Here is a 16893-nt window from a genome sequence, read left to right as displayed (position 1 = left end):
AAACACATTCTGGGTAGAAAAGGATACTGACTGAATCAATAATTAATGTACGAGCATAATTGCGAGTGAAATGGACGAAATGTTGGCAACCTGTAACTGTTTATTCAGAGTAATTATGGATGCAACCGAGTAGAGAAGGATTCTATCTGTTTTACGATAGCAAACAACAGAGGAGACACGTACCGCGAGATAAAGGCAGAATGTTAGATGCCACCAGGTTGGGACAGCATCACAAACAACGGAAGGCAGCACGATAGTCCCGCGATTCGACTGATTATTCTACCGACGCGGTGCGATTTCCGTACATATTTACTCAACGGAATTTCTCTGGAAACTGTAGAGTCTCTCACATATACTGTCATCTAATCGACCACTCGTTCATCAATTATTGATCTAATGGAATTTCTGCGCATCAAATTTAAGTGGAAAAGAACTTTTGAAATAAATTCAAAATTTGTAGTGTCACTTTTATTTCTTCATTAATTAATTGCAATTTTTATCTTTTTTATATTACAATAAATGATACAATAAAGATATAATAAGGTAGAGAAAATAAATAAAATAATTCATTTTTATGAAATATAATCGAATAATTTTTATTTAAAAAATTGTTTAAATCAATAGTCGTTGTTTCAAAATTTTTTAATCTTTTTTATCTTTTCTTATTCAAAAGATTGTATCGTTTAACATGATGTTATCTATTAATTAAATGTCTAATCAAATTTTTGAAATTAATTTTATATTTTAAGAAATAATTTGTAAAAAAAAATTACGTGAAACGTTGATTACAAGATATTATTATATGAAAATAATGTATAAACCATAATACGTATATTATACATATTCGAATTTTGTCAGAAAGAGTCTGAGTTCATACTGATAATGAGAGGCGTCGTGGCACATCACGGTGAACAATAATATAACACCATGCATATAATGTAATCTGTGCATAATTGAACGTAAACAAGCCGATAATTTGAACAGCAATAGCGAATGGACGATGGCAGAGAGACAGAAGGAAAACAGTCATCACGCGGTTACATGAGAATATTCAGCGTCACCAACAAACGAATAATTGCCTTTGCTAAACTTGCATCCTTGCAGCGGGTTGCAGTTAATGAAGCTAAGCACCCATGGGAGCGAAAAGCATTATCATTTTAACGAGCCACGATTGAAGGATACAGAACAAAAGTGAAATAAATCCATAATTGGACGGTGTTACCCGAAAATTAGTTAACTCATCAAATACTCGTTATAGTGTGTTGAACGTAGAATTTTACGCTATTGATTTTGTTATGTATACTGAGAGTTAAAATTTTTGAATTATGTTCTGAGCAACACATAAGAATGTAATTGATTTTATAAAATGCAAAATAGCATAAATCATAGTTATGATTCTTTCTCACTTGCAGTCATTATATAAATCTTAATTACTCGTAAATTGCAATTGTAAATATAATGTAATATAAATAAATAAATCAAGTCTTAAGATTTATTTATTTATTTATTAGATCATATCACGTCAAAATTGATTTTAACTGAGGCCTTCTACGAAAATGTAATTATAAACAGGATTTTAAATTTATTTATAAATATTATGTGGCAAATTTTTAATTTTTGATCACACGCATGATTATGAAATCATAATTTCATTTTTTGTTAGTTTTACTTACCTGAGGATAATCGCCGTCTTTCATTTGATAGTCGAACACATAAAAGTAAGTCTTAGGCATGGGTTCTTCCTCGCTATCGAGAATCGGTGCAATATGAGGATTGTTTGGTTTCTTAGTGTGTCTCAAGGTGAAGAGATCTCCGGTTTGTACAAGCGGCGCCACGAATTGTGCATCGCTCAATGCCTGCACACACGCATCTTTTGTATTGACGGGGTGCTGAACTGTTCGCTCCCAGTCAGTATATTCATTCACTACCTGAAAAGGAATTCCAAGTTTTTCGTTTACGTAACAAGTAGATTACTAGAAAATTAACGTTTAACAATAATTTTTTTGTTTTATCGCTGAGACATAATTGTATTTTTTAATTGTTTAAATGAGCATTGTCGAAAATATATATAGTATATCTTTAATAAATAACGTATTTCTGAAGAGTGTATCGAGAGAAAACTTTCAGCGGTGGTGTACGTTTAAGTAAAAATGAAATAGAGAGATTGAAAAATAATTTAACTGAAATCGAATTGTTTCTTTAAAATAATTTTCAATTATATACTAACTAAAAAATTGTTAAAATAAAGCTCTCACGAGTTTTGCATACAATATCAGATTTGTATTTTCCCTTATCGTTGTATCAGGAATGCATTCAAGAGCATTTATCCGCTATTGGCGCTCGTAAAAATATATTGTTGCAGTCATAATTATTTAATTGGCTGTAATTATTAAGTAATGCCCGACCTGCATGGCTTCTGCGTGGACCGATAACGCGCCGGCCAAATGAAATTGCATTGTCGGTGTATTTGGACAAAACGCAATGTTCGCAATTCAATCGTTGTGTGAAACGTAACAATTACGTCCCGCGATAAATTCCGCGCGTATGCAACGATGTACGCGCCGCAAATATGCGTGGCATGTCATATACTGTGTTAGTAATAAATATAATTTATTTTTACTTTTTGAAAATTGCTATTTTCTAGTTTTCGAAGATTTCTTTGTATTATATAGGGACATGATTTTAAATTCAGATTTTAGATATAGAAACATATCAAATATCATATTTTTATATCAAATAAGAATTTTGAATTAGTTTTAAAAATCGGAAAAAAGATCATTGTATTATAGCTATTGTCATATGAAATTCATTATTATTCAATTGGTTCAATAAAGGACAATGACTTACTGTATAAAATATTTCTGTGAGATGATAGACGTATGCATTTCTCACATATGTACGGATGATTCTGTCTCTTCTTTCTCCTTCAAATCCTTGTAGAACATCTTTTTCCGCAAACTTCCATAAAGCCTCACTTGTTGTCACGCCGAATAATAAATCATATTTATTGTTGCTCGTAATTGGTGCGCCGTGTTCAGCTTTCTTTGGGAGAGGGCTAAAATTAAACATCACAATTTTAATAGTTTAAAGTTTATAACTTTATCTAATAATTTAAATAGTACAATTTGTTTCTAATGTATAATATTTTAATTCTTGTCTGTCTATCTCTATTACACGTAAATGTGTTATATATGGAGAAATAAAGAAGTAAAGAAAATTGAGTAACAAATTAAAATAAAAAAAAAATAAATCAAAAGAAAACAGCAATTATGGAAGATTATAGTTTCATTGTTAGAATACATTTATATTAGGTTGCATTCTAACAATAAAACATATATTATATATACATATATGATACGAATAATTAGGATACGGAAATCATTAACATCTACTAAATCTGTTTGGGCTTGCGATTGCAAGTGGAAATTGTAACTTAGTTAGAAGGTAAAGATGATAACATGAACTCGCTTCATGGTTTCTGGCACGAGCGTGGTGCGATCTTCGATTGTGAGTATGCTAATGACGTTGTAGAGTTGAGGCAGGTCGTTTACAATCGCGTTAATGAACCACGCTAATGTTCGCGGTGGAACCGGCTCGTTTAGCTCCCTTTTTCCATTTAACGAGAAAACTCCGGGATCCGTCAGACGGAAGACGGAAGGCGAAATTATTGTGGAAGCCGACGTTAAGTGCGAGACCCCTCTCTGGGCAAGAAAGCAAAGCCGAGCCCGGAAGTGCACACATCAAAATAACTTTTCCGCCGCTTCACGGATTTCCTTTGCCGCCGCGAAAGAAAATGTAGAAATATACGCCGCATTACCATAAAACTCTATTAAGCCCGTTCTACCGGAATCCGAGGATTTTCCCCTTTTCCCTCTTTTTCCTCACTATGTGTCTCCAGATTTTATCCTTTTCCCCATTTGCACTACGGCTATATCCAAAATGGCACTAAAAGTTCGTAATGCCAAACATATTTTATATCAAATTTTGGTTCTATATCAAAAGTAAAAATAAAATTAAAAAATCTTAAAATATATTAATCATCTAGAGAGATTCAAGAATTTTGAAATTTAAATTTAAATAATTTTTAGAATTGACAACTAGTAAAGAATGTTTTATTGTTTACAAAAAAAAGCATTCCTTTAAAATTAATAAAATTACAGAGCAACTTGGAATCTTAAAAATTGATAGACTTAGAAACTTACGCGAATCCTTGAAATTCAGGACCGAGGTAAGAAAGAAGATCCTTTTGAAAGTCTGGCTTGATGACGACGCCATCGACACTTGGACCAAATGCACTGAGAAACGTTGGAGGCTGAATGTCGACTTGCATCAGTTCTTCTAGACTACTTTCCCTCAAACAATCGACTATAAGCTCATTATCTTTAAGAAGATCATCGGGAATGGAACAGTTGACAGCCTTGGCTAATTTCAGAGCATAAGATACAGGATCTTCCACCACGGCCCAGGATGAAAGGGCGCTGCCTGACAGAAGTATAGCTCGCTTGAATAATCCTGTAAGTAAATAAAATGTTTCTCAATTATTTTCAAATGTATATTATGTATGCGTCAATGGGTATATAAATGTAATTATATTTTGCATCTGGAAAACTTATTATATTCGTTATTTTCTAATACTTAAATTTAAAATAAATAAAATTTACAGTTTTTTTATTTAAGATTTTTAATATTTTGATACTTTAATGCTATAATTTTCTGTTTAAATATTTTAAAAATAGATATTTGTAATCTTTGTTAAGTGTAATATATGACGTATAAAAACATTTTATTCGTAAACACTTTTAATTTTTTATATCTTAAGTTGTTATTTATTTTATCTTATTTTGTAATTTATTTTAAGTTCCTTTTCAATTTGTATGTCTCTCGATGGTTAAATATTTGGAGCGTGATATTTTGAATCATATTATATTTGATGCTACAAGCGCAGCGATTGCGACACTGAATATTATACGAGTGGATTGTTTGAGGAGGAAATTACGCTGGAGAAAATGGCGCTGGGAGTGGATGGAAGCCACGTCGTTACTCCTAGTGAGGAAAGAAAGAAAAACCAAAGTCGCTCTCGAACTTAAAGAAAAGGGATGACCAACGACCCATAATTATCCGAGAGAAAAATCATTCTCGCGCGTACTCACGTAGACGTTATTTGTCTATGGAAAAACGGAATGCTCCGTTTTGTACTTTAAGGAGAATTTTTCAATCTCTGCACCTCCTCTTAACACTATTAACTCCTCAGTGGTTACATTATAAGCATCATGCTAAGATAAACATTATTTTTGCCTTGTATCAAATTATGTCCTTCTTCTTTTTCTCGTTATGTGAAATATCTTATATAACATTCACATTCGTTACATTTACTTGTCAAAATATGTTATGTAAGCTTGAGACTTTCAATTGTAATTAAAAAAGTTTTGAAGAGCACTGAAATGTTTTATTTTAAATTTAAATAATAATATTTTTCCAAAATTTTTTTGTAAGAATTGAATTTTATTACTGAATATTCTCTAAGAATATTTCTTTCTTTCTAGTATCTAGTAAGAGATGAAAATGTATTTCTCAATTTTAAGGTAAAAGATACCAAGATAGGTAGGATATTTTCTACTTCGAGAAGATGTTATGCTTCGATTGTTTCATTAACTTATCACAAGTAAAAGCAACTTATTAAGAAAATTAACGTGATAGTGTGAAAGAAAGAGGAAGAGATGGAGGAAGAGATGATGAAAGGGAAGAGAGAGAGAGAGAGAGAGGTTTTTCAAGAGAGCAAAAGCAGGAAATAACAGGACATCATCGCGTCTCGAGACAGCCGCGCCTTGGAAAAATGGAATTCTCATTTCTATCCTCTGTGATACGGGAAAGAATGAAGCATTCGTGAAGCTAGATGGTGAGAGAAAAGTCGGTATGCCTTTCCGATCGGAGATCCTTTCGTGCGCAAACAAATAAAAGGAAATGGTGTTTTTTTTCTTGCGACACAAACGAGTACAAGCGTTTTAAATAATAGAATTTGCAAACAATGCGAATTTTATTAAGCGAGAGAATTTTATGACATTAATGTCAGAATACCGAAAGAAATGGTGCCATAAATCTGATGCTTAATCGCAAAAGTAAAAAAAAATGAAACAGGTTTTTTCCATTTTTCGTAAACCTTATTTATCGCGATATTCAAACTATCATCTATATGAAACCTTAGTCAATTTAATCGTAGAAAGCTATCGCTATTGAGTGATGCAGTATCGTTATCAATACGTAAATTTTATGTACAAGGAAATCATTCTTAATTAATGTATATTATAACACAAGTTTTTTTATATAGTTCATACTTTCAATGACAAAATATTCATAATATTAACTTATAAACACAAATAATTTATTATAATTATTAGTTTGAAATGAAAGAAAGAATAAACACAGTATAAAATTTAATCTTAAAATGATATAAAGAGTAGTTCAACTGTGTGTGTGCATCTCCTCATAATACTCAAGTAAAATGTACGACAAGAACAACACAAAATAATAACACAAAACTACTTCAAAAGGGAAGTCACTTGTGCTCTCTGTCGTAATACTGACCATCAGAAAATCTAAAATTGATACATAACAGAATTATTATTTTTTAAAAGCTTATCTCCGTTTAATTGTTCTAATTTTTAACATAGCAAATTATACTTTCTAATTACCACTGAAAGTATAACTTAGCATGATTTCGCGTACTTGAATATAAAATTTACGTGTCGATAACATTTTATGATTAATCAATCAAATGACAGGTCAACGATTCAAACTTTTTTCGACTATTCGATTGCACAATAATTTGAGTAATTTCTCGTAATTTATCGTTTGAGATATATCACGCTTCTTTAATTAATAAAATCAAGGAAGTAGACAAGGAACGTAAAACAACCGCGACGTGTAAAAAGTGTGGAAGGAAAAACTCCCATCTCGGACACGCGTGGATGGCTGTGCCCTCCTCATAAGGGAGGAAAGTATTTTCCAATAGCGCGCTCACGACGAAGGTGGTGTCGGTAGGAAGGGACGATATTTCACGCACATAATATCACGAACGAAGGAATAAGATGGAGCGAAGATGAAAAGAACGAGACGAAAAGAGGTAAAGAGAGATGGGTTGGCGGGGTGGAGAGGGCTTCCCCTTATCCTCTCAGCCATGTCCATCCCCGGAGGGGTTTGCAGGGCCTGTTAACCGTCGAACGTTAACCGTGAGCACGACCACGAAGATGGTCTGCTGCTGTTACTGGATGAAGATATAAAGGGAGACAGCCAATATCCTCGGCAATGTGTTACAGTGCCGATCTGCGCGAGTTCGTCCTCGAAAATATCGCGAACCCTGCAAAAGAGATGAGTAGAGGACGGTGGATATCGGCAGAAAGAAATTTCGAGCTGATATTCTTGCTGGTTTAAGCTACTTCTCATTTCTAAACTCTTTTCTCTCCTTTTTTTCCAGAGTGAAGTATGCGATATGAAGATGGCGATTTTTACGCGACAGATGGCACATAAGTGACGAAGTTTTCTACCAAGTATTCCGATCACTAGATCTTGAGGTTTTCAGCACTCTGCTCTTGAAATCCCAAGAAGAATCTTTACATTCTCCTGTGACGACATTATATAACTTTATGATAAAATAATGTGTAAAATATTAAAATCATTCAGGAGAATGTGTGTATGTGCTTGCATTTTTAAGTTTACATGGAAAAAATAATTTTGTTGGATCATCAAAACAATTACGTAGAAAATTCCAGCATAATGAGCGACGCTCCATAAAGTTTTTATATTCTAGTAACTAACTCAAGTGTTTTACATAATTATTTTGATAACCCAACAAAATTCTTCTCAAATCTGTATCTAGCTTTAAAAAAAATTTTAAATAAAAGATCTCGCTTGTGATTATTTATATGTAGATAAAATTGAGAGCCTCTGCTCGCTCGTCGAATTCGTCTTTTTTACTGTGAGAAAGTAACGAAGATCTTACAAAGACGAACTCGACACGCATAAGCTTGTTTCGCCTCCTCATCATTGAAGATCTTGTTAGAGGATTCGGTTGCAATTTGATAGATCGATATAAAATCTTGTAAACTCGTAAGTCAATCAAAGAAAATTCGTTTTTAAGAAAAGAGCAAAGTCTATAACCTTCTTCTTATTTGTGAATACGTAATTGGTGTAACGAGTAATTAACTAACGCAAAATAACGCACTGTTACGAAGCTCATGTAAAACTTGCTACTCTTCAATTATGTGTAATGCGAAAGCGCTTTTAATCATTTATGAGACGCGCGAGCGCGGCGTGTTCTCTGAATAATTACGAGCGCAACATGGTGGCGAACGGTTCAGAAATTTCGACTGGCTTTATTCTCGAGAAAATTTATTCATTACGCCTGGCTGAATTTTACAATTTACAACTATAAGTCGCTTTTAACGAAATACTGTTTTTTCCAACTTTACCGCGTTAGTTTTATAAGCTCCCGCGTGGATAGCGTTTTTCGCTCAGTTGATGTATCATTCAAACTATGTTGGAACTCATGTTGACTCAACAAGCTTTAATCACTTACCTCGAATAACGGTGGGGCTAATGGCAAGAAAATGCACGCATGCGGCTCCGGTACCCTGGCCCATAAGAGTGACATTTTCGGGATCACCCCCGAAACGTGCGATGTGCTCCTTAACCCAATGCAGGGCAGCGATTTGGTCCATGAGGCCATAATTTGCAACCCTTGCCTTAGTCTGCGGCGCCACGTTGGCGTTCAGGAAGCCGAGCACGCCCAACCGGTAGTTCATGGTGACGATCACTTGGTCGGTGTAGCTGGCTAGGACGCTACCATCGTAGGGGTTTCCGCTGCCCCAGTCATAGCTCTCACCGTGAATGTACAGCAACACCGGATGCTTCCTGCCGCCCTCCGCCATGCCTGCGACACAAAGGGATCGCGTCGCGACGCGACGCGTCGTTTTAGTTCCTCTTTTGCCAGCGACAAACAGAGGTGACAAAGGCGACGGTGCACGGTGTTGTCGGCGCCATCGTCTTCTTTGTCACGGACATGTCGAGAACACGAAGCGTCTACCTGCCGAAGCGGCTCGTATCCGGACATGACCCAGTATTGTCCCATGTTCCGGACAAAATACGGATTGTACTGAGCGCGTTGCGATAGATTATCAAATTTCTTTCAAATATCACTATAGGTAGTAAAAAAAATAAAAATTAATTAGATTTCACTCGTTTTTTGCAATATGGGGCGGTAATATGATTCTTTTGTACAAAATAATTCAATAGGATACAATGTTAGTATGACAAAAAGGTAAAGAATATAAGAATATAAAAAAAACACAATATAGTAAACTCGAATGTTTCGGAACTCAGATTCTGATACTGTTGAGCGCAAGTGTTACAATCATTGTAACACTTATATGTAAAGATGAATATGTAAAGATGTTCCTATTTTCGTATATTTTATTACACAATTCACGTATAAACAGGAAAATAAATTCTTCAAAACAATTGTACTACTCTATGTCTCTTTGATCGTAAGATTATTTATCTCTATGACTGTTATGTCTTTTACTAGTAATGAAGACGCCTTCTTTTATTTTTAATTCCTTTATTAGTGACGCCGTGCGCTTCACACGTGTACATTCGTGTATGTTCGGGAGCGTACTGGCGGCCACGCTGCCGCTACGCTAGCCTCGTGGCTTTGTCGCACGCACTTACACTATGATACATCACAATGACTCTGTAACATCCTTCAAGAATCGCTGAAGAATAATTTGTGAGTTCCGAAACGTTAAATTTTACTTTTACGCGTTAGATGTTACGTTTTTTTATATTCTTTACCTTTTTGTCATACTAACATTGTATACTATTAAATTATTTTAAACAAAAGGACCTTATTACCGCTCGATTCAGACCGTCGTTTCTTTATACAAATAAAAATTAAATTTTATTTTACTAGCACAAAAGACATATTTTAATAGAATAATTTTAATGACTTATAGTTTTAATACATGGTTAACATTTTTAGAATAACAGACAAAAAATAAAAAAAATTGTTTTGCATTTTACACTACATATTTATCAAGTCAAATTAATATTTTTTGTGCATTATTAAAAAATTAATGCAACATTTGTTGAACTCTCAGAATTTGAATCACAATAAATCAATATTTAATCATAGTGTTTATTTTATTACTAGCCACTATCACTCATTTTTGTAGATTGTTTGATTGTTTCTCCCACTTTTCATTAAACAATCGATGATTGTAGAATAGAAAGTAATTTGAAAATATGTTACTTGACTATAATTTTTAATCTTGGCTAAATATTTTCTTAGAAATGTTTGTTTTAAATTGCTCTATTATTTTCTTTATTTTTTTACATAGAAACTAATAAATTAAAATATAATATGTCAACACACATTTCTTTGGTTGAAATATAAAAAAGCTCAATAGCGCCAATAGATAAATGTATTTGGCAAGCAATTAGTTTTTACTTTTTGTTTTACAGAAATAACATTTATTGAAACTGTTGAACAATACACTATAATTTAAATAATAAAAAAGTATATAAATAATACTTTTTTAATTAAATTTTTTGTTTTAATTAAACTAGAACATAAATTCAATAAATTTTCAATCATTTGCATTACGATATTTAATGTATAACTAATTCCGTAGATCCCCAAGCATACTTGAATAATACTACATAGAATAACGTACAATACTATTCGATGGAATATTATTAGTATGTCTTATTTCGTTCCAAGACATAAAGTCTTGAAAATTGGTAAGAATGAGACATGAAATTATCGAGCCGTAAAATTACAGAGAACCGCTCTCGTACTATCTTGTAAAGCTTTACGATAGCGGTTTCACTAATGCGTCCTTTCTAAAAGAAAGAAAAGAAATAATATATCTTTTTCTCTATACGCTCTATCTATACGAAAGGATTATTTGCCATCTAAGTATAAGTATAATCTTAATCTTTGAGAAAAATGTACAGGATAAACAAGAACTAACGCTGTTTCTATATTCCATATCTATAATACGAGTGTTTCTTTAATCACAGATCTCTCAAAAAATACGAAATCAATATTTTTTTAATTTTTAAGAAAGAATGAGAGATATTCAAGTTTTCTCTGGAATATACTCTTGGTTTGTAACAGCTTTTAGTTTTATTCTGCACTTTCTTTTACGAAATGACATTCTTTGGAAAGTTTCGCAACTATCTCTTTCCTTTGCTCCTCTTTCTTCTTTCCACTAGACTTTCTATATGACCAGACACACGGTCAACATCGCTCTTTGTTTCGATAAGAGTCACTTCCGTTTTACTTTTGTGACCATAACGACGAGAGTGGCACGGTGGAGTGATGTGACAAGTGGTAGGTCCATATTTCGCGATAAGGAACGTCCCCGGAGGGTCCTTCGATGAAAGAAATCTACAATTCCGATGTTCTTACTGTATGCACTTCCCGGTAGCTCAGATACACAAGATTCAGAAAATGTAAGAAGGAAGGAAGTTTACTTTAGTTGAAAATTTTACTTTTTGAGAAGAGAGATTTTGGAGTACAGTATTTGAAAATAATACGTATGTTCCAATTTATTTGTCGTCAATCGTATGCGCTTAGCATCAGACTAGTGTACTTTTTGATCTGGCACTAAGTAGATATTATTAACATTTCTACTATTACAAAAACATCAGAACGAGACTACTCATTTTCTGCAGCTTTTGGATGTTGAACATCGGTTTCCAAATTGTTCGAAAAAAAAGTCATTTTTTTATTACTGAATCGTGTTATATTTAATTAGTCCGATTAATGGATACACTTTACGTAATTGATTCACAAATGTTTTTTTTATGAAAGATATACTTTAAAACCACGTTATCTGTTCTTTCATTGAAAATTTATCAAACGTGGGATTTTCTCTCTTCTGATTTATTTCTTCCCCTTTTATCCAGCAGCAGAAATAGATTTCGAACTTTTTTTGTAGTTAGATCTTGATGCTTATCGAGTATTCCGTATTTTAATATTGGAACAGATCGAGATTCTCTGATCTGTCGAGAAAAATTTTCCTTAACCTCTATCTCCGATTCTCCCCAACCTCCTCCGAAATTATCTCAGAATCTTAATCAGGTAAGTCTTCCGTCTCAAAGTACTTCACAAGTTAGCGGCGTATTTGCCGAGACTCTCTTTATTCGGATTAATGCAGATCCATTTTAAATCCGTTTTCCTTCGTTGCGTACACAGAACGTCTTCCGCGATACTATAACGAGGACAAACTATATAAAAGGTGTTCTAAAAAATCGTACAAATATACTGAAAAATTGTGCCAACTTTTCTAAAGCACATGAAAATGTTTCTTAATCCATATTTTGTCAATTGTATCAAATCAAATATGAAATAAATGCACAGATTGTAAAATTATAACTCAGATTGTGAAAGTAGTTATAATACATCAGTATAGGTAAACATAAAATTAAATGGAAATAAAGAAAGAATACGGATTTACTTTTTCAATATGAACATCGTGGGGCATTTTTGTTTCACATGGTTTATATATCACGATCGTTCAAATTTGTGGAAAAAATGTATATACATGTACATAAATTGTAGTATATATACGCGCGCGTTGTAAATACAGATAAAAGCTTAGAGAGATAAATAAGCTCCAAATACAAAATTGCTTTCTCAGATATTTAGTAATATATCACACAGTTGTGTGTATTAATGTATATGTTAACATAATTGTGGAGAATATGTTACTAAAAAAATCGAATCTTTCCGGTTATTGCAGATGACAGTGAATTAATAGTAGGCGGGGCAGACATTAATCGAAACGAACTGGAGATAAATTCTGCGATTGGACGAACGAGCCGAATGTTTCGAAATGGCTGCGACGCGAAAATGTTTAACGTTAACGCCAAAACTCGATATTACAGTGGGCTTTCTGCATTTGCTGGGATACTCGATAAATCCCGTTCGGAAAATAGATTAGCGCAATAGGTCATCAGCGAGACTTCTCACGACATGCGCGCATTGATATCAATTTATTTATTCTCCCTGCTCCCCTTGCTCGCCTCTATAATCAAAACAACGGATGTCAAACATGCCTGAAATAGTTTCAACTTTGTCTCCGCAGGCTTTGCATAATATGCATCGATATGGTGCTCGTTAATTAACGTTGCCAGATGAGTTAATATTAACGAGCATCGATAATCGTAATTCGTAACGTTCTGACGTTGACTTTCAATGGTCTTTCATTGTTTCGCAGTATAACACGTTATCAGAATTATTTTACGCAAAATATATTTTGATGCTGAAATAATTAAATAATTAATATAATCTATCTAAATCGGATATTCAGTCTGATGTAATAATGGGTATAACATGCGCAACGATTTATACATTTATAGAAACGCATTGTGCACGCTCTTACAAAATAGTAGTAATCCGAGTTTAAAAGTCAAAGGGCGAATTTGTTAGCGTAACAATACGTCGCCGCGGGGTCGACCATTTTTGCAATGATGTTATTCGTCCATCATCGGAAATCCGATTACTCAGTTTTGCTTTGGCCTGTGCTTTCGAAGTATCATTTTTAGCTCGTTATTGTGACAATCCGCCATGTAAAGCCCAGTTTATACCGTCCACTTTAGATCATCATCCATAAATTAATCGATCAATGAAAAGAATTGTAAAAACACTCTACTTAAATATTCATGTGAATGTACGCATTTCAGTCTATTTCATTTAATAACATCTATTTATTCTTCATATGAGTTTTATTAATATCATGTCAAATTTCCATTTTACATTTTATTAATATTTTATAGACCTTTTTATTTATGCTTTTGAGTAAAATTCGTCAAATAATTTTTTTCAGACATTTCCTCAAATTTAAGATTGCAATTACAATGTCTTACACAGATGAAGATAAATAGGATCATTATTTAAAGTGAATAGTGTAAATTCAGTAGAACGTGGATCAATTATTTCTGGCGATATTACGAGAGATTGCGTAGCTGTAACGCAGTGAAACTTGCAGGCGGCTTCGGTAACTTTATCGCTCGCGACTCATTATGCACAAACAGAATCAAAAGTACGTAATTACATCGCGAACTTTGCAGTGCAAACTGCGACGGGCATAATCCACACATAATGTGCGCAGTACGTGAAAGCAAATTAATTACTTCGTTCGTCGCAATATCGCCAGCAAGTTTGTAAACGCATGGACAAAGCTTTGGCTGTGCCAGATTTTGTTCAGTTGTAATAATAATTGATTTCGTATCGCTTTCATAACGTCCTCATTATTTTTCAAAGTTATTGACCCACATTTTAAAGCTAAAATTAATAAAGTATTTTAAATAAATTACCGTTAACCTTTATAATTATATATAAAGATTTATTTTAATCTGCACACAACATTTCAAGAGTTAACTGTATTTTACATTTACTTTCATATTTAATCTGTACGTCGAGTTATGTTTAATATTTATATTTATTAAATTAAAACAAAAATGTGATTTTATAAATGACGAAAAAGATTAAGAAATAAATAAATTACATTTCAAGCTCAATAAGTAGAAAGTAAACGTTTAATTTAATTGTATTTAACTTTATTTAAAATAAAAATTTATTTTAAATAAGTTATTGCTGCTACTGCAATAATTATTGGATAAATTACATATTTATTAACACTTGTATAAATTTTTAATAATGTGTGATCATGTTTTTAATAAAAAATATGTTTTAAAACGTAAAACAATACAATTCAATAAACAAATTTTAATATAATTTTCATTTAATTATTTCAATATAATATGAAAATATTTTTAATCTTCAAAAAATAATATTTTAGTAATAAGAGGTAATAATAGTAAAATAAACTATTACAGGTATATAAAAAATTAATCTAAAAATAAAAAAGTATTTTCATAAATGTACGTAAATTTTATTTTGTTTATTATGTAAATATCAAACCAATAAATAATGTAATCTCTGTTCCAGCAATTATTATTATTATTATTATTATTATTATTTCTGCAAAATCCTAGTCTGCACACTGATATAAATTAAGCAAACGACAGGTCAACAATGTAAATTATTACGAATAGATCTCGAGAGATTAACGTTACTACAATGTGTGTTGTCTTTTCATCAATGAATTTCATTGCTTTAAATCATTTTCATCATTATAAGCAAACTGTAACACACATATATACACACACACACACACACACGTACATGTTAATAAAATCCTTTAAAATGTAAGAATCTGTTACATACGTATACGATATAAATTCTCATCAAATATAGTGAATCAAAGTCCCGTAAAAGTCTCAAACTATTCATAAGAAGAAACCTTGCATGTAAAAACACACATGTGTGCAAACTCACATGCGTGGGACAGCACAACTGTTCGAATTCACCTAAGCGTTCCAGCAACTTCCTGCGTTATATCCTGCGTCGTAAACTTGTGATATCTTCCTTTAGTGAGCGATAAAATAAACCACGATCATTGTGTTATCATGCTGCGCCGGAGGGATGTGTTAAATTAAATTGATAAACACTACAACAGCAGCTTTACAACAATCGCTGCTGCGTGCCGAGCTTTTATGACGCCCGGGAAAGAAAGCGAGAGCACAACGTCTCAATAAGTCTCAATAGCACAAGCTAATTCTTTCCACAGATTTGTTTTTATGGAAAACAAGAACGATATCATTTTAAAGAAAACAAGAGCACTAATTTCTAGTATTTTATCGATGAAATCTTTTGTATAAATAAGCAATGTGTTTTAATTTTATTGTGTAATAAACCCTTTCCTAATTATTGCTAAATTATTAATTTCTATTTGTGATGGCTGTAAGTCTAACTTTAATGTATTCTATTGTGTTATTTTCAGTTACAATAGATAAAAAGATTCTTTTGTTAAGAAGCTTATAATTAAAAATTTGTAAAAAGTTTTTGTTTTAAACAATTTTTGTTGAAAGACAATAAACATAAATTGGCAAAAAGTCCACAATGTAGAATGTACAGCGCGGTAGTTTTGAGACATCTAAAAGAAATTAATTAAATAATCGTTTGCAGCGTGCGAATATCAGCATCCTCTTGGCGGATTTTTGCCGGTAAACGAGATTAGAGGGCAAGCGAGTAGTTTTTGAGTAGAGATGCAAACAGAGGACTACCGGAGCGCAAAGGGTATGAAGAGAGAGAGAGAGAGAGAGGGGGGGGGGAGACAGAGTGAGAGAGTGAGGAGGGTTGGAAAACGCTATGCAGAACTTGGCAGTCGCGCGGGCTCCGGGCACGATCTCACTTAATTGGGGTCGTGTAATTTAAGTTAAGCAAGTCGTAAAATTTGAATCGTAATTGCGCGCATCCGTTACATACACACACATGCGAATACACAGTGCAATACTTTGTGCATGTGTGTGCATGTAATCGAAAACCACTTTCAGAAGAGACTGTCGAATAGATTCGCATGTTCTTAAGGCTGTTTTTTTGGACAAATGTAGTTTTCAACATTAAATTTGTGAATTTGTTCAATTAGTTTTCATAGTTTTTACCCAAAATAAATAAAAACAGATAAGAATTGAATGTTTTTGAAAAACTCGATTTCAAGAAATCGAATGAAAGTTATCAATATCATGGTGGAAGAAACTCAAGTGTGTTCTTGCGCATACATTTCTAATAGCCAGTGCAAAGAAGGTGATACTACGTTGCCGTGATTATTTGAATTAGACGTTATATCATCAATTTACTTATTTATGTTATCAATTATGTTTGTGGCTATTGTTTATGTAAGATCACCGACTTGTGCCGTGACGGTGTGATGAGACATTTTAGGTTTTTATCTTTCGAAATACGATTACCTATTAATAATTACTCAG

The 16893-nt window shown here is 32.9% G+C and overlaps 1 protein-coding gene across 1 annotated transcript in view; it reads right to left on the bottom strand.

Annotated features, from left to right (window-relative positions):
* NLG-4 (neuroligin 4) overlaps nt 1-16893 on the bottom strand; it is a 165025-nt gene that overhangs the window by 71188 nt on the left and 76944 nt on the right. The window contains exons 3-6 of the mRNA XM_018537757.1: nt 8573-8926; nt 4203-4512; nt 2848-3055; nt 1674-1928 (exon numbers count right to left, since the gene is read on the bottom strand). Coding sequence (XP_018393259.1) covers nt 1674-1928; nt 2848-3055; nt 4203-4512; nt 8573-8926 — 1127 coding nt within the window. The remainder of the gene's footprint in view (nt 1-1673; nt 1929-2847; nt 3056-4202; nt 4513-8572; nt 8927-16893) is intronic.

Source organism: Cyphomyrmex costatus, unplaced genomic scaffold, assembly GCF_001594065.2.
Source record: "Cyphomyrmex costatus isolate MS0001 unplaced genomic scaffold, Ccosl1.0 scaffold182, whole genome shotgun sequence".
In the NCBI taxonomy this organism is placed as follows: domain Eukaryota; kingdom Metazoa; phylum Arthropoda; class Insecta; order Hymenoptera; family Formicidae; genus Cyphomyrmex; species Cyphomyrmex costatus.
This window is presented reverse-complemented; position numbering and strand designations above follow the sequence as displayed.